Source organism: Passer domesticus, chromosome 6 (genome assembly GCF_036417665.1).
Source record: "Passer domesticus isolate bPasDom1 chromosome 6, bPasDom1.hap1, whole genome shotgun sequence".
Lineage (NCBI taxonomy): Eukaryota > Metazoa > Chordata > Aves > Passeriformes > Passeridae > Passer > Passer domesticus.
Window position 1 is genome coordinate 36,490,003 of NC_087479.1, and position 21,978 is coordinate 36,511,980.

Here is a 21,978-nt window from a genome sequence, read left to right on the forward strand (position 1 = left end):
CTCGTGAGAGGTCCCTGTGGAGTAAGGCTTATTGCACAGTGCATAGCCCGCGCCCTTCTCCTGCCTCAAAAATCGCCCCTGGAGCACATTGCCCTGGCCAGCGCGGTATCCACGGCGTCTCGCTGCTGAGATGCCCGCTGTCTGCAGGGTCTGATCTGTACAGCGGTAACACGTAGCACTGTGCGTTTAAAGCGCTGTATTTACACACAACAACAATAACCTCTGTTATCATTATCTGTCGGTAAATGCCCCTAGCTAGCCGGTGCCCTCGCCATTAAGATCTGTCGGCTGTCCGCCGCCGCCAGGACTGCATTTCCCGGCAGCCCTCGCGGCCACGCAGGCGCGCCGCCCAGCGTGCAGCGCGGCGCCTTCCCGCCGGCCCATTGGTGGGCTGCGCTGTGGCCCCGCCGAACCGCGCGCGGCTTGCGGGCAGGGCCCGGTGCGGGCGGCCGGTCGGTCCCGGGGCGCTGGTGGCCGCGCCTCCTCGGGCCCACAGGGGAATGGGCTGCCGGGCCGCTGCCCTGCAGAGGGGTGCGATCCGTGAGTACCGGGGCTGTACGGGGCAGAGGGCTTGGGGAGCGCGGTGGCGGCCGGGGGCGGTGGGGGTCGCTCCGGCTCTGGCGGAGTGGGCGGCCTGTGGAGGGCAGCAGGGCGAGCCCGGCCCCCGCGGCTGCGGGCAGCTCGCCTTGGGGCGGGCATGCGCTTTGCCTGGCCGTGCCGTGCCTTGGGAGCATCCCCGATCGCTGTAGTGGTCCCTGGACCTTGATGCCATGCTGTAGAGCAGCTTCCTTAGGGCGGAGGACTCTCTGTCCCAGGTGTGTGGCTGCCCTGCTGCCTCTTCATACCTGCCAGAAGTGTTTCCGGGGATGAAGTGTGACTGAGTGCAGAGTTGCTTCGTTGCCGTCCTCGTAAGCAAATATCTAAAAGTGTGTTGTAGTGAAAGCATGTATGAGTTAAGTGATAAATATCTGGTAACTTAAAAGGAGTGGGACTGAAGCGTGAAACAAGTCATAATAGTATGAAATAAAGGGTGTTTGAAAGTAATCATTCATCACTGCACACAGGGTAGTTCAAATACAAGCTTATATTAGGAACTGTTTGGGGTTGCATATGAATATCAATTCATACAAGTTTATGAAACATTGCATACAAGTGGCATTGATGATTAAAGTTCATGCTTCAGTATACTTTGTTGATGGAGGTTTGGTAACAATCTTCTCATGCAAGTAAAAACCTTTCCTTTTCACCTTCCCATCTACACCTGATGAAGTGCAACTTTAAAGAACAAATAGGTTCTGAAGTGATGTGTCCTGAGAGAGAAGAGAATGGAGAATTTGTGGACTTTATTTTCAACATGAGTTTCCAGGCTTGCATGTCCTAGATCTCTGTTGCTTATTGCTGTTCCTCAGTTATTTGCTACTTCTTTCAGTTAAACCTCAATTACTGCATTTAACAAATGGCTGTTTTGCTGAACTGACAGAACCTGGCCTAAAACAAAAAAACAACCCAAACACTTAAGCCTTCCAAAAATTTGATTAATAGCTTTGCTGGAATTTAGAAGCTTATTCCCATTAGCATTGCAGTATTTGGGATTTCTACTGCAGGCTCTAAGGGCCAATGCAGTGTGTCTGTAACTGATTACCTTGGAAAATAGGATTTCTATCCTGAAGTGTCTCCTGTTAAAAGCAACTGAATTATGTTTTGGTTTTTTTTGAAGTCGTTGCTTGACTTCAGCTGAACTGGCAGTACAAGGCAGCTAAACTAAATAGGTGCTATACTCTGGCATTTTCAGTGGGTTTTATCCTAATTATATTTGCATGTTACCTAAGTCCGTTTGGTCACCAAACTTTAGGTAGCTTCTATTCCCTATGTTCAAAAATGTCACATATTTGAAGAGATGTCATCTACAGACATCTTAATTCCTGCAGGACTGTGAGTTCTTACAGAGTAACAGCAGTCACTGTCCTCTAAATGCATACCTAAATTGTGTACAGAGATACAACTTGTAGTATCTAGGTAAAATGAAAGTATTTTTCTACCAGATTTCTTTCCACCTTATCTTGTAAAGACAAAAATTCGTAAGATATCCAGAATAAAATTTAAATTTGTTCAGAATCAAATTTAAATTGTTAAAGCTCTTTTTAATGTCTGGTAATCCTCTTCTGTGAACTCTGCCACCAGATGGTGTCATAAGATTTGAGGTGTTATCTGACTCAAGCTGATTCTAGCAGAGTAAGAGGATACTATACCTTACAAGTAATAATACAACTTATTTGTTTTTATAAAACTGTGTTTTTTATTTGTAATGTAAGGTTTTTTAGTTTCTTTCATCAAGTCCTAGACTATTTTACATCTTGATCCTATTGTGGTGGTGCTGCTGGTGTTCAGCCCTGGGACAAACTGCATTACAGAGATATGATAATTTAGGCAGAATCCTGTATTTCTATTACCTGGTCATTAATGACTACTATCTTAATGTTTGAGATCCTTTTCTTGAATTTGCTTGGCATGAAAGCTCTTTGTATTGAAGAGTGACTTGAGTACCTTGGTTTGAGTGCTTCAGATCACCCTCCAGTGATTCTTCATACTCTGTAATGACACTATAAATAGAAGAATCCTCCCTTCTTGTTCTCTTGTGTCTATGCAGATCTTTCTTAGGGAGTCTGAGTTATTTTGACAAGGCCAGGTACCTGTTTCTGTGGAACTGCAATAGATAGGATGTATAGAGTAGTTTTGATGTGGCTTGTTCTTAACTTATTATCAGTGAAAGAGATGTCATATGAATACCTGGAAAGGATATGATGAGCTTGAATAGCCTAGTAAGGGGAAAAAAAGGATACAACTTAATGTTACAGAAATAAGTGTAAAATTTAGTGGTGGGTATTTCTGTCATTCTTAAAAGGGTCTGTAAAGTGAAGACCCTTTATAAAGTGACTCAAGTTACCAGAATAAGCTGATGTGTATTCTTTTGTAAGTCACAGTAACATTTAAATTATTAGATTTAAATATTTAAACCTAAAATTTAATTAGGTTGTTTTGCCCACATCTTGTGGATCACTATGTTGCTTTTTAGTAAGATTTTGTCTCAGTCATTATCAATTGTGTTTGAGGCTGTAATAGTAGTGGGGATACACAGATCCCTTCTCCTAAGGGTGCTAATAGGGTGCTAGCTGAAGTACTACATCTGGTTTTGTACAATCCTTTTGAAGTGCTTTGGGCAGCTTGGAAAGGGGAATGGCTATTTTAATAAGCCCAGGAAATGTGATGTTTGAAGAGAACATCTGAAGAAAACAAAACTTGCATATGCCTTAAACCTAATAGGGAGTATGGGAGAAAACAGAAGCTTTCCAGGTATGTGGATTTTAGGTGTTCTAAGTGACAGCATACAGCAATAATGCTGAACAGTTCTTAGTTCCAGTTTGGACAGAATATATTTCTGAATCTTCTGGCGTGTGAAAAGCTCTTATGAGTAAGACAGAAATAAGACATTTAGTTTCACTAGAGAGAAATTATCCTCTCGATTAACAGCAAGGAAAACTTTGTATATTAGGAAATTATTAGCATTGCGTATGTATAGGAGTTGGAAAGAGGCAATTTGGTTGTGGCTTAAAGTGTATATGTTCTTATGGTTTGTGCCCTGTTCTTACACTTATATGAAATAAAAATAGAAGTCAGTGAAAACTCTGTGTTCCTGCCAGGTGTTCTGTGCCTGTGCCATTCTGTTTGAGATATTTCTGTGTGGTGTAGTTATCTCCAGCAGACCTTCCCTGTATGTTGTAAAAATCCCAGCCATACTTATAAGATAGCACTCTAGTTTCTGCTAGATGTTTTCTAGGCCAGGTAGTGAAGTAAATTTTATTGCTTTTAACAGAAGCTTAAAGAACTTTGATCTGTGAAATAACTCTTCTTTCCTGGCTTGATGACAAAACAGTTGAGCATTTGTCTGCCCAGTTATACCATTTGCTGTGTAGTAGTGCTGCTTCAGTGCTCAGGGCTCTAGACTACCCTTAGATTGTCACATGGATAAAATTAAATATTGGAAAGCAGCCAGAAATTTACCTTAAAAGCTTTACTTCTGGTACAAGCATTTTAACTTCTGGAGTGTAATGTAGTTTTCTCCTTTGCCCTGTAAAAATAAGAAACCAACTACAAAGTAGTTTGTGCAGTGCCTGACAGTGTGCTGGGGGAGAATCATGCTGTTAGTCATGACTTAACTTTAGTAAGTCCTTAAGTTTTTGTTTGTTGCCTGGGTTAGGTTGCACAGATCAGCATCTCAGAAGGAAAGTTAGTGCCTCACACATGCCCAGAAGGAGGGTTTAGGTAATTAGTAAAAGTTGTCTAGCAGGGATGCATGGTAAATTCAGATGCTTGAGGGGCAATGAATCTTGGAAGGGAAGATAATCTGTGAATGATGGTGCTTTATTCCATGTAACTTCTGCTGGAGGTGATGAAATTGGAGCCTAGGGCTCAGTATTATTACTATGACTATTCTACAGTTCAGCTGCTGTGTGTGCAGAAGGTTGCTGCAGGAGAGAAGTTGCTGAGGCACCAGGAATGACATCTCTGCAAGGAGCTGAGCATGTGCTGAGCGTGTTGCTGCAGAACATTCTGCACAGTGAGTTTGTAGCCTCCTGTTCTTCTCAAGCGTGGAGTTTCCAGTGCTCTCTGTAGGGACATGCAGCACTTAGGCAGGCCTTTAGGCAGGCCAGCGCTGCTGATCTCTTTGAAGCCTCCTGAGAATTTCTAGGCAGCTGGAATGCCAGGCTGCACACCCCACTCCATGGCACTTGTGGCTTTATATAGTCAGAGTGTTCAGCCACTGATCTGTAGCAGATTTAGTCTTGATGTACATTTTTAATGTATGTTATCCGGTAAGGTTGAATAACTGTGGACAAATGGATGTTGTAGCAGGAAGTAGTCTGATGCCTAATTTTCTTTGTAGACTATTTTTATTTGTGAGAAGGGTTCTCCAAAATCTCTGTAGCAGTCTTTTTTAATTTAATTAAAGCTCTGTGGTATTTCTAAGCTCTGTACAGGTGCAGACTATGGGCAAGTTGTGTTTATATCACCTAGTTGTAAAACACATCCCTTCCCTTTAAAACAAACAAGTAAAAAATGACCCATTGAACAGTTACATTCGCTCAAAATAGGAAGTTGTTGTAATATCACATTTGTTTCAAAGGGCTTGCATTCTGCTCTTAACATGTGGTGTTCTTTTTATGATGATGAGGTCTTTTTTGGCAAAACCTTATCTTTGCTTGCAGTTTGCTCATTTTTTAGAGTAGCTCATCTTCCTACTCAAGTCCCATAAAAATTAATTTTCTATGTTATATAGCAAGTTGATGATTTCAAAAGCACAAGGTGTTAAAGCTGGTAAAAGCTTGAAGGTTGTTTAAAGTATGTGGATTTTTTTTTAAGAATTCAAATGTGCCTGCATTTATCTAGAGTGAGCTCTGTTTCTGAAGTTTCTTCATGAAGAATAGAAGTTTTGAGATTGAACAGACCAGTATATGATGAGATAAAATGCAGTGACTATATGGCTCAAAATCTGTCTGATTCTTGCTGATTTTGCATAGTGACTGAGGAAATAGCTTTGATTTGTTATGTTATTCAAAATACTTCATAGAAGTTCTTTTACAGTAAAATTGACGTACTTAGTTAAAATGAACCACTGTGTTTATAGGTTTAGCAGCGTTTGAGAGAAAGCTAAGGATGATGGGAAGTGGTTTGTATCTATGTAAGACAGTAAGTCAAGAGGTGATCTGGAAATAGAATGTGTGTCTATGCTCTCCCAGTCCCTGTAACATCTACCAAATCTCTTTATTTCTGAGTCCATGCCACTGAGAAAGTTTCCCTTTTCATAGTGACATCCAATAGCATTTGAATTCTATTAGTATTTTTAGTACTCCGTCATAAGTAATGCCCAGCTGATTGGGCAGTTTGCCGAAAACTCTTCCTGTAATCGTGTATAGTTACTATATGTTTTAATTAGCCAAAACAGGTGTAATGTTAGCTCTGCTGGTGGAAGCTTTGTACTGTTCCGTGCTAACTGGCCTGCTTTCCCTGATTTAAGTCCCATGCTGCTTTCAGCCCAGTGCAGAACGAATTCTATAAATACTTGGGTCATCTTGAATGAGATCTTGAGCACATGTAGGGTATTACTCCGCTGAACTACAAAGTAGTGCCAGCAAAGAATGTTGGGGGTGTATAGAACATTTTAATGCAAAAGGAAGTGTCTGAAATTGGTGCAAGGATTAGCAGCCTCGCTTTCCATGAGTACTTCCATATTAATTGCATTAAACCAGCTGTACTATGTTGGATAGGCATCTAAACATTTGTCACTTGTGTGTGATCATTAATTCCTTTAGATCTGTTGCAGCTGCACCGATCTGTGTATAAACAGTGTATTGATGATGTGCTACTATACTTACCTAATAACTCACTAGAGAATTGGGAGTCTGCAATATTGCATTTTCTGTCTCTACTCGTATTAGCTTAAACTTTCCTTAATTGCTGTCTCAGTTGAAATATATTTAAAAACAAGTTGTGATCTTTATAAATGCTTTCAAAATAATTTGGTCCAAAAGATAGCGTTTCTGAATCCTGACCTTCCATGAAGGCAGATGCTTTTGCATGGACGTCACTGACATCATATGAATTTATATGCAGGCTGGTGCAAAGTTTTGAATAATCTTAAACCTTTGTTGGGGCTTATGTGTCAAAATAAACAGCTGCTACTAATGGTTCAAATATATCAGGTGCCCATGTGATGGAGCTAAAAATTGCATATTTAAACACTTTCAGGTACCTCAGGGAGATCAAGAATGGTGGTTAGGGAACACGAGATGACTGAATCTCCTCTTGTGTTTTAAATGTGTTTGTTTTAGTATAATGATGTGGATTTTTTATTATTTTTCTTTTAGGGAGAAAACTCTTTCTCTCTTGTCTAGTGGTGAGAGTGCTATTGCAGCTCTCAGTTTCCTCCCCTTTAACCCAGACAGATGCTGGTACCTTATGTGTAAATGGACATGGAAATCTGTAGGGAAAGAGTTGTCAAAGAACTATGTTTTGGACTTAAAGGGTTGTGGTTTTACTTGCTGATTTTTGTTTACAATTGGACAGATCAACTGAATATCAGAGCTGCTTTAACTCTAGGTAATCTGGATTTGGTAAAAACCTGTTCCTGCCCTTTGCTCACAGCTTTTAGCGAGTACCACATTTGGAGATTTTGATGCTGCTGATGAAGAAGGTTGATGTTGAATAACTAGAATTGAATTTATAGGGTCAGTTGTGAAGAAGACTTCTTGAAGAAGACTCTTGCAGGTTAAGTTTGATGCTGTTAGCTAAGTTAGCTTTGAAGTTGCCTAATGTAAGATAGCAAAACTTGAAAGGATTTGTAGTTTTCTGTGCAGATACAAAAATGCTGGAAAAATACATTTGTTTCCAGTTTAGGGTGAAGAACTGCCTCTGCCAAATCAATAAAAAATTACAATAATGCTCAATCATTATGCATTTTAGTGTATTTTAAGAGAAAGAAAAGTGCAAAGATTGTACCCTATTACTTAAACAGACATACCTGTTTTAGCATTATAACCATGACTCTTAATTTCATTGCATTCCTTATGAGTAAACATTATGATAAAATACATATGACATTTTATTTGACCTGCTGCTGCTTTTTTTGCATATATGCAAGTCTTCAGTAGATTAGTGTTAAAATGTTGTCTAAATTGAGTATTTAAGTACATGGATATGTGCACTTCTTGCAGAGGCTAGTGAGAAAAATACTGAATTCAAATTACTTCAGGTTTTATTTTATGGTGAGTAAATGGATCAATAAAACTTGAAGACTAGTGGTCTTTGATATCATAAATGGCATCTGTTTCATTTTCCTAGGGCCTTAAATATCTTCCTTGAGTGGCCCTTTGTACTAAAATAAAGATCTGAGTTTGTCCTTCTTGGTTTTCCTAATTCCTTTTCTCCCTGTTGTCATCCTAGTTGAAAAGTGTTTTGTTAATCTGATTTGAGTAGCTAAGAGGATTCCTACAGATCTCTGACTGTTGAATGAGTACCATGTCTTGGATGACAAGAAACAAAATGAGAGAAGGGGAAAACTACTTTTTATTATAGATGTTTTAGATGACTGTTCAAACTACCTTATCTTTTTTTGAAGAGTATCAACTGTGCATGAGAGGCACGTATTCTCTTAAGCTCAGTACAACAGTTTTCATGAACAGTAACTTTGCTTACTTTATTTAGTAAAATAGATTAATGAAACAAATAATCCTGAATGTTGGTTATTTTTAAATTGTTTTTATTTGCAGGTATGGGATAAGATATTTCCAGAGTAATAAGCATGGTTCAGCAACGAAAGTGTGCATTATGTCACATTGTGTACAACTCAAAAAAGGTAAATAGTTAATGCTTGACATGTATCAGTAGATATTAATATGAAATGTGAATGAATTTTAAAATTGTGCAAAGTGCAATTTCTCTTTACCAGGAATATATTGCCCTAAGTCTGTCTCAAATCAAAGAATACATTTGTATGTGCTTTGGAGTATCTCTCTTGAAGTGAGCTGTGCGCTAGGCTTGATGCTGAATGTTAAAAATAATGAAGTCTTTGAGGTTTTTTTACATTATTTTGTAAGCATACTAAAGTGAAAACCGCTCAGACTTATTTGGCTGTAAATTGTGATATGGGAAGAATACTGTAATACATGATTTTTTGGAGTCCTTTGGAAGGTCTGTGTTTCCATATGGAAGAACCAAATGGATTTGTGTAACACAGCATGTGTATTCATTAATGTGTCAGTTTGGTGTCCTTCTGTGTGTTGTGTATTTATGCAAAGTCTGCATTGAAACTGAGAGTTTCTTAATGGACCTTCACGTATTTTTTAGCCACATGGCTTGTGGAGATGTGGCAGATGCCAAAGTTTTAATTCACAACTCGTCAAGGTTGAGGATGTTCCTTTCCCTTTGCAGATAGGATTTCAAGGGCTAAAGAGGATAGTGATTATTATCTGGTCTTTGAAGATTTCCAAACACTTTGGGTCAAACACCAAAGGAAACTTAGATCATCTGGACTGCTTCCTTTTGCTGAATTATGGATGTTCTTTCTTTTCTGGCAGCTCCCTTTCAATAGTAAATAATTACAGCAGTACTGCAGTTCATGGATCAGGGTTGCTGTAAACAACAAACTGACATGTACATCTCAGTTACTGAAGTGTCTAGCCAAGTAAAATAGTATATGATGAAGAATTTACAGTTGTCTTACAATACAAATGCAGAGAAACTGCTTAGATTGCACAGGGAAGCTGTTGTAAGTACTGTGACTCTGAAGAGTGGTGTTATTGAGACTTTTAATTAAAATTATTTTCAACAGTGATTTGTCAAAAATCAGTCTAATAAACTTTCCTACATAGACTGTTATTTGACTTTCTCCTGAAATTCTGCTACCATTGTGTTGAGTTTTAATGACTCACGTGTGTTATTGTTGGGAAAGGTAACATAACTTCCTGCAGGTGTGCCTGCTTGTGCTTTCATAGTCACAGAAACAGGAATGGCAACTGCTACAGCCCTGCAGGAGTAGAGTACACCCTTCTGCAAGGCAGGAGAATTCACTCAAATGAGCTTTTCAGACACAATACAACATATTTTTTTTTGTTTTAACCAATTTTTTTTTTTTCTGCATGTTGAAGGAGATGGAAGAACACAAGAGAAGCATGCTTCACCACAGAGAACTGGAAAACCTGAAGGGAAGGTATGAGAACAATCTTGCATCATTCTTCCCTATGCCATTTTGTATGTCACTTTCTGGAGGAACTCTTGACCTATTTCCCATACAAGCTGAATTGCACAATTTATTTTTATGTCTCACTTCAGTAGCGTGCCTTGTTATACAGCTGGCAATGAATGTGTTCTCGTGATGTCAGAAACTCGGGAGGCAAACAATGACGTGGAAGAAAGCTCACCTGCATTGCTTTGTCTGCAGTGAAATAAAGTTACTTCATTCTTGGCAGTTTCATGTCTGTGGGGTTTCTTTTGCAAGCAGTGGATTTCTGCCTTTGTCAGAATTAGGAACAGTGGTATTTTTATTTTGAAAAATTTTTTGGTTTTTTGTAAGTTTTCATTATGTAAAACCAAATGTTGATCTTTTCAAACACTGTGAGAATATCTGCTTGCATGGTTGTCATTGGCCACTATGGTCCAGTTCCTTGATTAGGAGACCTAACCATGCTGGATGGTGTTTCCTTTAAGGTTTCATTGTTTTATTTGAAACATTTGGAAAGTAGAAGGGGAGAGTTAAGGCATATTCAAATATGATCCTAATAATAGGGAGTTAGTTTGCATCCAAAGTACATTTTAAAGTGATTTCAGGTGTATGGATTTTGAGGCATCCACAGAGATCAGATACTGTCAAACACTTGAGTATTTGATCTAGAAATTAATTTTTAATTATCTTGCAGCAGAAACTCGCTGCAAGCGAGTCATTTGTCATTTAACAAATGACTAATCTGTTTTAAATGCCTTTTAAAGAACAAAAAGTAATCGTCTTTCTGCTCTTTGAGGTGTGGGGGATTCATTTTGTCAAGACATCTATCTCATACCCAGGGGAAACAAACCAGAATGCTCTCTGCCCTAGAAACTGACTTTTGTCTTCTGGTCAGCTAACTTGTGGAGCACTTCTGTTCTGGACTGTCTTCTTCTGACTGATTCTGAAATTTCACTTATTTTGACATCTTATTTATGGCTTTCTAAATTTTTTTTATTTTGTTTTTAGTTTAAGTATGGCTGTGTAACACTAATTTCCAGAAGATATTGTGTCTGCAGTGGCTTGCAAATGACTGGACAATTTTTCATTATCCATTTCCATAGGACTGATGTTAAGTTAAATTTCTTTCATCATTATTACACTTTTTATTGCTAATGTAATTATCTGTTTTCATTACTCTTTCAGAAGAATGCATGGAAGATGCTTGTTCTCCAAATAATGAACTTAATTTTTTGCTGTGCAACAGCAGCCTTATTCTCTCTCTTGTGCCCCTTCTTCTTCCATTTAAATTTAATTAGAAGTTTTTTAGGAGTCTTTTACAGCCATATACTTCAAGAAGAAAATGTGATATACTTCAAGAAGAAAATGTGTTGCACAAGCAGCAGCCTCATGAGTGTGGCTGAACTGTGTAACAGATGATACTACTATTAAAGTATGGGGAGTATCAACATTTTGTTACCTTGAAATTTAGTATCCAACTAGATGTCGCTTTTCAGGCTTTCTGTATGGAAGAGGTGAAGGAAATGCACACATCGATTTATACTTTTTCATTTTAAAGTTAGCTTAGTAATCTCAAGGGCTAGAATAATTTTTGAGATGTTTTAAGACTCTTCTCCTTTCCTTGGAGTCTTATTCTGTGTGGTGTATAAGGAGAATTGGATGCCAAGTACAAAACTGTGGCATATTTGGGTTTTGCTTGTTTTTAGTTGAAAGTGAAATAGTGCTCTTGTTACATGGGACATTGAGTCTACAGTCTGAAGTACACATGCAGTAAATAAAGCTCTTGGATGCTTTCATACTGAGAATTCTTTTGTTGTGTTTACCTCAAACTTCTTTTGGCTGCCTTGTTTAACAACTAAGATTGTGTAGTGTTCCTGTATGGCAGGGGAATGTGTAGACAGGATCAGTGTGTGCCATGGACTGTGCTAGTTCTGGATGGCATTAATGGGTATAGGAAAAATATAGAACTGAAGGAAATCTAAATTCCCCTAAGTGTAGCTATCTGAACTCCTGGCCAGTTTATCTTCAATTAAAGCAGTTGCTCATAAAGAAAAAGAAGTGTTGTGGGTTTTTTAGGCTCCTATAGATTAACAGCAGATCAAAGAAGTCTTGTCTTTTCAGACTGTCAGTTGGTACAAGAACCACAGCTTTGTAATTAGTAACTTGCAAGTTAGAAGTGGTAGAAACAAGTTCTTTGTCCTCAGTCCAGCTGTTAACTCACTGGCTTTGTCCAAAATAAATGAAACTTTGCATTTAGTTAGTCAGTCTATAAATGAGGATGGTAAAAGTTTTATGAAATAATAGAAACATAGGTCTTAGGATGTGGACTGTTCTTTAAAACCTAAGTACTACCATATTGGAACCACTGGGGTGTGCTCCTCATTGAGAATCCTTATGAGTGAAGTGGATCATTATGTAAAAAGAACATATTTTTCTGTGAGAAACCAACTTTCTATTTGCAGTTTGCCTTGTGTGATGACCTAAGTTAAAAATAAGTCTTATTAGCTATGCACAGCTGTGCCATTTATGAGTGTGAAGAGGATTCTTCCAATGACATTAGTAAATACTGGTTTGCTTACCTTAATTGCATTAATAAGATTGCCCAAAGTACAATATATAGAATGTGGGCTTTGAATATTTTATTAGCGAGTGTGAAGTGTATGAAATGAAGTACACTTAGTTCTCAAAAATACAGGCTAAATTTTGAAGCTACTGACATAATAAATTTATCTTAATGTTTAATCTGAAATTAATTAGGCTGTAACATACAGAACCATTAAACAAAAAAATTCTGATTTTTAATACTTAGGCTGTTGAAAATAAAGCCGTCTCTAGGTGTGTCTGAATGACTGCATTGATTTAAGATCTTAAGTATGTTAGTAGGGAAAACCACTGATATCCAGGATACATAAAACATAGCTGCTGACACTTGATAAACCACTCTGATGAGGATGTTGCCTTAATAACTTGAGTGAATGTACATATTTTGATCTTTCTCTCTGTTTTTTTTAACTGTTCACTAAAAAAACAAGGATTAATGTTTGTCTTCTTCTTTTATGGATCCCATTTTCTTGATACCTAGTAATGAACTGTGTGTTGTATTATGATGCTTCTGTTCTAAGACCTTTGTGTCAAGTACTCCATGGAGACATACATATCTGCTTTTATGAATTAACTGGCAGAATTGAAAGAAGCACTGTGGACACAGTCAGTAAATTCTGTCTTGGTCCTGCTGAGTTATTTGCAGTGGACTATGCTCTAATTAATTTTTTTTCTGTGTGGTTTTATTTTTAATCTGGTGAACATATTTTCCTTTTTTAGGAAGTTAATAGTGTACTTCTTTAACACTGAATTATTGGAAGGCTTTGTCAGAAGAACAAATGTTGTGGTTTTAGAAATCTGAATTTCTTAAAAAGAAAAAAAAAGTTCAAGTCTTCTAGTCTTAATCCAGTAATATGAGTAAAGCCATTTGTCTAATACAGCTGTCAACTTTCTCCAGCTGAAATTATTTCTATATTTTTTGAGATAAGTCCTCTAAAGTAGAAAGCAGACCTCATGCACGCTTGAACCAAATAAAGTACAGTGAACTGAAGATACCCTTCCATCACTCACTGTGCTGTGGAGTCTTTGGATTCCAGGCAGCAGTCTCAGCTGTCCCGGTTTAGGTTATGTTGTATCAGGATTGGCTGTATCCATGTACTGCCTCCTCCCTTTTCTAAATTTCACTGGGGGAAGGCTCAAGGCGAGGATTAAATGTAGAAGCTGTCACCAGGCTTCCCCAGTGCAGCTGGCAGCATGGATGGGTTTCAGAGCTCCTGCTAGCTCTGGAAGCCTTTCATTCTGCCTCCTCGCTCACTATGTTTCCTCTGAATAGATTTTGAGTACAACAATTCAAGAAGAATTCCTCCTTCCACTTAATGTAGCTTTATTACCAAGTCTTTTACCTCTTGATTGTTGGAAAAAAATCTTGTAAAAACTGACCATCAAAAAACGAAACCTTGAAAGAGAAAGCCAGAGCATTCAAATAAATATACTGAGCAAAGCCTAGTTGCCTTGAACTCAGACACATTCAGAGGAAACAAAGTAAGACCCGAGCTACCTGCCATGCCAGTTGGCAGAGTTGAAAGTCCACCCTCTGCCTCTCTTCCTAGGGATAGCAACCATGAATGCCGGGTGTGCAGGGTGACGCTGGTGGGTTTGTCAGCATATGCCAAGCACATCTCCAGTCAGCTGCACAAAGACAATGTTAATGCTCATGACAGAAAAGACGAAGAGAAAGAAGAGGCAGAAGAAGAAGACCTTGACAAAGAACTCATTCAACTAATCAAGCAAAAGAAGGAACGGAACCGGTGAGTTTTCCTTTCTCCGCTTAGATCATAGAATTGCTTTTAACACAATGAGGATGCACTTCCAAGGCTTAGGTGCTCACAAAATGTAAACTGCCTTTAGCCAGTGTACTTGTGAGAGCAGTCCAAGAGACCTGTGTGGATATCATAGTTTCAACATGTAAATGTGACTCTGCTGAATGTTCTTGTCCTGTTCCTCTACTGCTAGTATGGAAATAGAATAATTCTCCATTATGGGTAAAAACAGTCTTGAGTTTTGAGAACCCTAATGTTTTTATTTTAATATTTGATACCTTTTTAACTTCAGGCTTAATAAATGGACAGTAGTGCTAATATTGTTTATGATGGAGGTTGTCTGTAGGAACCTGGCCTTTAGGAAACCTCTGCTGTACATGTTTTTTTTATAAAATGAATTGGATTATTCTGCAAATGTCACACTGAAATCCCCTAGTCCTTGAATGAAATTTCTTACTTGTTGTATCTTGCTGCTTACTATTAGCTAAGCGTAGTTCCAGTGGCTCACTATGAAATAGAAGGCTGCAGAAAGTAATAAGTATTATCTTTTATTTTACGTGAAAATTGCACATGTGCATTGCTTGTGTGATGTTCCAGTTGGGAATATATTATTTGAATAGATTTGTGGCATGGTGATGGTACTAAAGGGGCACATAATTTTTAAAAGAAGCTCTTGCGTTCTGTGGCTAGAAATTTGATTTAATGTTTCCAGATGTTGAAATCTGTGGCGACTGTTTGATTTTGGCATCACTCTGTTGTACTAATGTGTCCCTGCACTGCACAATGGTGATGTTTTCAGATTAGTTAATGCTAGGTAGCAAAAATATCACTCTTCCTTTTTGTTTTGTGGAAAAGGAGTAATACTGTCAGTGCAGTGTTGTTCTGAGGCAACTAAAACTGTAGAAAATCTCTGTCTGCTGGGTGCTGGTTTGGAGAAGGGGAAAGCCAGAAGGTACAGGGATTAAGTTACTCATTCGGCAAAATTATTTCCATTAGATCGTAATCTAGTTGAGATGGCTCTTAGAAATTACTGTATCACTTAGATATTGCTTTTTTGAATTCTTGTCTTAGAACTCAGATTATTTTGCTCAGTAGACTGTTTTCCGTTAGAGAGTAGTTATTAGTGAATCTTTTAGCAGAACTGGAATGTATCAACAATATAAAGGGTGATACAATATAGATTTTCAGTTTACTCAAATCAATTGTTTTTGAGTAGTAGTGTGAAACTTTACTGTCTTTCTTGTCCAAGGATCTAGAATGGATGTATTTCTGTGATCAGTTCCTGGAGAAAACTTTTAATGAAAACTCCACATTTGGTAGGATAAATATTTAGAATGTTTAGACTGCTGACCCTGGGAATAGCAGTAGCTGTTAAGGGAGCATTTATCTTTAAATGTACATGTGATAGTTTGCCACGTGTTTGTGGTACGTTGCCAAGCACAAGTGCTATCCAAAGGGCAGTCGATAGTGCTGCTGGAAGGCTCATACAGACTCAGGATTGCATGCTGTGCGCTGTTCCAGTCTCTTGATTAAAAGAAGACAAATTGCTTTATCTGATGTGTATGTTTTACATCTGTGTTTTGACTAACCTTTATAAATGGAGCCATCATGTCAGTAGGTCCCTCCAGTAAGGATACTAATGATGTTTTCAGCCTAACTTTCCTCTGTTTTCTGTCAGTTCACTCTAGTTACACCAGCAGAATAGTCTTCAGAAAAAATAATTATCTCACTATTGAGTTTTCTATCTACTAAGATAGATCCAAAGATTCTACAACATATGGAAGCTTTATTTTCATTTGTTTCTTGTTAATCCAATGGTAAATATAAAGTAATATTATCTTTCAAGTTAGAGAAAAGTATTTGAGAATCAGTCTATTGAACTGTCCCTGCACCAAATCATTTGAGATAAATTTTGAAATTATCACGTTTAAGTAAAGGTAGAGTGTTAGTTTTGAAAGTCAAACATTACTGAAGCTCGAAAAGCAAAGCTGCTGAAAAGTATCTGTTTCTTTTAATAATAAATAATTTTTAAAAATATTTTCTTCCCGGTGCAAATAAAATTCATTAAGCTTATGGACTGTTGGATTTCAACAGAATAGTTTCAGAATTTAGACTTTCCTCAATTCTTTTGTAGGCAAACTGAACCAAGTTGTGCAAACCAAGAATTAGAATGTGATGATAGAAGATCACAGAGAAGGCGAGAAGAGAGAGCTGCTTACAAAGAAAGAGAAGCTTTTGATCAGTCGTCGTGGCATCATCATAATGCATCACAAAGGGACTGGAAATGGGAAAATGATGATTATGTTAGTCCTAGACAAGGCAAATTTTCACACTCTCAGAGGAACCTTAATATAAACAGACATTCAGGTGGTGCAAGGGGGCGCTCTGGGTGGCATGAGAATGTTTCAGGAAACCCTTCAAAACGACATAACTGTGGGAATTGTGGAAATGTTTGGCATCAAAGTGGGCGGAGAGGAGGAGCATCAAATTGGCATCATGGTGCCAGGGGAAGAAATTCTACTTGGCACTCAGAAGAAATGGGTCATTTTTCTAGCTGGAATTCTAAGAGTTATGGAGGAAACTGGAAACCAAGTCCTCATGGTGCAAATGGCTGGAATTTTGGAAGCTCAGGAGATTCATATTCACCAGAGCCAAGTATATACAGTCAGGAAAGGTGTCCATGGCAGCGGCCAGAGAAAGGCAATGTTCTGCCATATAGAAATCGTAGAAATAGGGGTGACTGTCTGGATTTTACTAGTGATGAGCTTGCTGCTGAGGGGGTGTTGGAATTTAATACATTGAAACAACTGGAAAGCAAAATTTCAAGAGCCAGTGGAAAAAGTGTCAGTCCTTCCAGAGATAAAACATATCGCTGGACTCCCTACCCATCCCAGAAAACTACAGAGCAGCAACCATGGCCTGAAGATAATGTTTCAAATACTTCCGATAAAATGGGTTCTGTACTTACACCTCTTACTGATTCATTAATGAAAGGAAAAACTTGTGAAGGCAATGTTAGCCTTTCAGAAATTAAAAACCATGAAGCATCTTCCCCTTCTAATGGAACCTTAGATCACCTTGATTCTTGCAAGGTTATGAAAGACTCTTCCAGTGCTGAAAAGCCTGACAGAGATGATGACAGAAGTAATAGGATGCCGTCACTGAAATCCCCTCTTCTGGATATCACAGGTATGAAATTATCCTTTGTAAAGCAAGACACGAACAGTCTCTTAAAAAATGTCAGGCTTCTGTTATCCTCAACTTGTGAAGACCAGAATCATTTGAATGCAGTGAACTTGGCAGCAAACAGTTTCTTCTCTTACTCATCAAAACTGCATGGTGCTTGTATTGGTAACTTACAAGACAACAAAGATGTGCTTGATAGCAATCTTGGAGAGCCTATTAATAACTTAAGTGAAGCTGAACAAAATCCCAAAGGTGTTCAGTCCAACCATTCCTTGCAAAATGCTCCCTTAAGCTCTTGCAAAGATACAAGTGACCAGAATAGGGAAGAAGCTGGGAAAGAATTGCCAAAGAAGGAGCTCAGACTAGATTCGTTAGATGATTTAATGGGAAGTGAGAAGTCAGAAGCAAAATTTGAAAAGTTGGATTCTTCTTTACCCTGTGACACTCCTGAAGATAAAACCTCTGAAAAGGAAGATGATAAAAAGCCATCTGCTTCAAGTATTGTTTCTGCTGAGCTGAAAAATTTTACATTTCAGATAGAACCCACAGTTTCTTCATCAAGCAGTCAAGACCATTTGCACGTGGATTTGAAAACTTCACAGGACAGGGAAGGGAATGAAGAGTGTGTCAAGTCACGTGATCAATTTGAAATGGAAAGTTTTGAAAATCCTTCAGATAATGAGCTTCAAAAAGGAGGAAGCCAGCCAGTAGGCCTCCTTCTTCAAGATTTAAGCAAATTTGGCCTGCCTGCTTCTCTGCAAAGAGACCTGACACGGCATATCAGTCTGAAGAGCAAAGTCGGGACACATCTCCCAGAGCCCAATCTCAATAACGCACGTCGCATTCGGAATGTGAATTGCCTTCGGAGAAGTGAGACAGAGAAGGAGTCAGGGCTTAAACCTACCCTCAGGCAGATTCTTAGTGCTTCCCGGAGAAATGTTAACTGGGATCAGGTCATCCAGCAGGTAACAAAGAAGAAACAGGAACTTGGCAAAGGTTTACCAAGGTTGGTACCTTTCAGATCTAACCATGTCTCTCAGGGCGTGCTGAGGGAGGCGGGTTGTTTCGTCGTATATCTGAAATGAACTCCAAAATCCTTAAACTGAGAGTTCATAATGAAGCTTGCTGTGCCATGATCTTTTGCAGAGCTTTTTAAAATGGTGCAGATTTTTTGCAAATAATGCAGAGTTTTTATTGATTGATGCTGTGAATGAATATCTGTCCATAGATAAGTAAAAGTAGCTGCTCAGAAAAGATTCTGATCCGTTCATAATGGTTGCTTTAATATCTGAATGTGGATGGTAACAGTGTAGTTTCTTTTGAAGTTCTAGTAATGGAAGAATGTAAAAATGCAATCAGGATGGGAACAATGCTATGACGGTTGCCTATTTCCTGATTTTTTTAGGACTGTGCTGCAAGCAGTGTAAATGCTCACTTTTCATTTGTTAATCTTTTATTCTGGTACACAGTTTGCTTTTGTATTTAAGGAAGCAATTACATAATACTGCATTTTTGAAACTTGTTTTAAACCTGAAAAATTTGAAGTGTCTTGAACAAATGTTGCATTTGATTATTCCGACCTTGCTTGGGAATAATTTATAATAACATGATTTCTGACTTGAAAATCATGCTGCCAGTTCTTAGACACTTTGTGATTATGTGATACACAGGAGGTGTTTCATTGCCAGATGAGGTAGAAAGCACAGAATACCCATGTAATGGGATTAAACCTACTGCTTAAAGCAGTAATGTACATTTGGGGAAGGGGGAGGCTTTTCTTTATGTGTAGCAGGCTTGTAACTTGTTTGTTTATTTCTCTTTTTATCTCATTAAAGGTTTGGCATAGAAATGGTGCCTCTTGTTCAAAATGAGCAAGAGGGTCTAGAACTCAATGAAGAATCTGATCCGACTGCTCTGGAAGGATTCCAGTGGGAAGGGATTTCCTTAGTGTCTGGCTCAGCCAGAAAACGTAGCTTTTCGGAAAGCAGTGTCATAGCAGACAGAAATCCTTCTGCTTATAGCTTCTTCAGTGAACAAGCCAAAATTAAAGAAAGTGGGCAAAGGCAAGTAATTGCAGCCAGCCACCCACATCATTTAACATCTGCATATGAGACAAGCACAAACAATGAGGCTGATCAGAAAGAGGGGACACCATCTCTTGCTTTGTCACCTTTTATGTCTGAAAGAACTGAGGCTAGCACAAGAAGTCAAAGCCTACAGGCCACCTCTGAGATCACAGCCCACACGGAACAAGACCAGGAGAGCCCAGAGAAGAGAACGCCTCTTCTTGAAAAACAAAATGTATTAGAGATGTCAGAAGAAAATCGTCCAGCTTCAAATAGTGCTTCACTTTTTGCAGTGTCTAATAACATAGATGCAGCTACAGACAGTAGCTGCACATCTGGTACTGAACAGAATGAGAGCCAAGGAATTGGAAAGAAGCGAAGAGCAACTGGAGTAAGTGTGCAATTCTGTCCAGCTTTGATGTGCTGACAAGGTTCTTTCTCTGTCAGTGGTCATTCAGCTTTGGAAAAACTGTGCCGGGAGGACTTTCCCCATCTGATAGTCTTATTCATTAATAACATCAAGTTCATTTTTTGTTTGACTTAATTTTCTTTAAATTTCTGTTTTCATAGTGCAGTACTTTTGATAGTTTTTTGTATTTAGTAGGAATGCTCTTTATTTGATTTCGTACCTGGCATACTATGTTGATAAACAAAAGCTGTTACAATATTTCTGTGGAAGTACTAGGTTTTGTAGCAAGTATTTTGGTGTTTCACAACACAATTTAAATGGAAGGTAGGCTGTAGTAGAAATTTGTTTTCCATAGATGTTTCTGGGTAAGAAAGGAAATAAAAAGATTTTTAAAAATTATGCACCTAAAATTATATTCTTAAATCTGAATTCAGAGTCTGGTCTTAGACTTACCCAAAAGTTCAAAAAAATCTTGTTGATCAATTTCACAAAATGGTTTTGCAGAAAGCAATAATTTTAATTCCTCGCTGTTTAATCCTCTACACCTTCAACTAAAACTGTAGAGCAGAAACTGATTCAAGTGCAATCTTAAATATCTGAGCAAGAAGTCTGTTGGCTTATTTAAAATTTCTTCTTAGTTGAGGTGAAAACATGGCACACTGTTGTCCTCCCTCTTTTAAGAGCAGAGCAAATGATGAGTTATACAAGAATGTGCAAACAAATTATGGATTCTTCTCTGTGCCTACAATAATGATTGAAAAGATGATGGATGTTCGGGTTCTTTATTTAGGCAAAATTATTCTTGTTACTTTTTAATAGATGATTTTACTTGCAGGAGGGATCTTCTCCTGAAATCCCTAGTCTAGAAAGAAACAATAAAAGAAGAAAAATCAAAGGTAAAAAAGGTGAGTGAATATCATACATGTGTGCATGTGGTGTAGAGGCTATAAACACCCAGTAGTATTTTGACTTGGCTGAAGTAGTAGTTCCTTAGTGTTACTATGCTGTTTCTTGGGCTTTTACTGGAGTTTGTAGTGTAGACTGCTCACAAATCTGCAACACATTCTTCTCTGAAGGCCTTTATCTTAATTTGTCATAAGTTATTTCTAAGAGAAGGGTATGTGCATTCTTTCTGCCAGCAGTTCATATTCCTGATTGTACAGATGGGACCTTTGCTTTCCCCCTCTACAGGGTAGTGAGGTTTGTTGCCTCTTTGGATGGAAGTTCTTAAGGGAAAAGTCCCCAGTTAACGTCCTTCTCATTCCCCATGCAGCTTCCCTTTCTAATTCTGGGTGGTGTCACCAGAAAAATAGTACTCTGCTTAGTTTGGTCTCTGTTCTGTTTCTGACATCTCTGACAATACTTCTTACTTTTTTAATGTCCTTAGTGGAAATGAGTGTGGAATGCCTCTCTCCTTCCTGCTCCTGACCAAAGAAAACTCTTATCCTGGCATTAGACAGGTCTTTCTCAAACATGCTTAAAACATCCTCATCACCATGTCTCAAAATGAATCATCCAACCATCTTGTTTTAGGCAGAATTTTTTCTTTTTTAACTAAACTGTTGCTAGGAGCTTTGGGCTCCAAAGATGGCTTTCAAATGTGCCATTTATCTTTTTTTTTCATTATTTATTGATATTAAGAATTGTTTGTAATGTCGGGCAATAATATAACTCTTCTGTGGGGTTTTATCAGCCTCTTTCTTCAATGGCCAGTGTCTGTTGTAGAGACTAGTAACACGTTCTGCTTAGGAAAATTTCCTGTTACTTTGTTTTAACATTATTGTTGTTGTAGTAAATTTGCTAAAGGAAACTATAACTTGAGTGCAATTAAGCAATGCCCAAATGGAAATTTGTTTGGACAATATCTGTAATGCCAGAAGTCTCTAGGAGGTATTGGAGGATCGTTTACTGATGGTGGTAAGAAACATACTAAGTGGTCAGAGACTTTCTCAAGAGATGGCAAACACCAGTCTCATGGCTCCAAATCATCTTGAGTAGTAAACTCTTTTATTAATCATTGGGTTCCTTTTCTCCTAAACAGCTTTTCCTTGGCTTTTGCATTCACTGAATAATTTAAATGTTGTTTAGCTTAAATTTGCCTTTGCCTTTTTGATTACATTAATGGCAGGTGTGTATGTGTACTTCTTGTACATGTTCTTGAAGAAAAAGTCTTTGTGGAAG

The 21,978-nt window shown here is 38.3% G+C and overlaps 1 protein-coding gene across 4 annotated transcripts in view; it reads left to right on the forward strand.

Annotated features, from left to right (window-relative positions):
• ZNF106 (zinc finger protein 106) overlaps positions 1-21,978 on the forward strand; it is a 41,300-nt gene that overhangs the window by 431 nt on the left and 18,891 nt on the right. For 2 of the 4 annotated variants that reach the window (XM_064424546.1, XM_064424549.1), the window contains exons 1-7: positions 382-540; positions 8,325-8,410; positions 9,702-9,763; positions 13,927-14,124; positions 16,271-18,328; positions 19,158-19,779; positions 20,633-20,702. In XM_064424546.1, coding sequence (XP_064280616.1) covers positions 8,357-8,410; positions 9,702-9,763; positions 13,927-14,124; positions 16,271-18,328; positions 19,158-19,779; positions 20,633-20,702 — 3,064 coding nt within the window. In that variant the 5' untranslated portion in view covers positions 382-540; positions 8,325-8,356. Of the gene's footprint in view, positions 1-381; positions 541-8,324; positions 8,411-9,698; positions 9,764-13,926; positions 14,125-16,270; positions 18,329-19,157; positions 19,780-20,632; positions 20,703-21,978 lie in introns of those variants that run through there. The other 2 variants (XM_064424547.1, XM_064424550.1) reach the window with 2 other exon arrangements.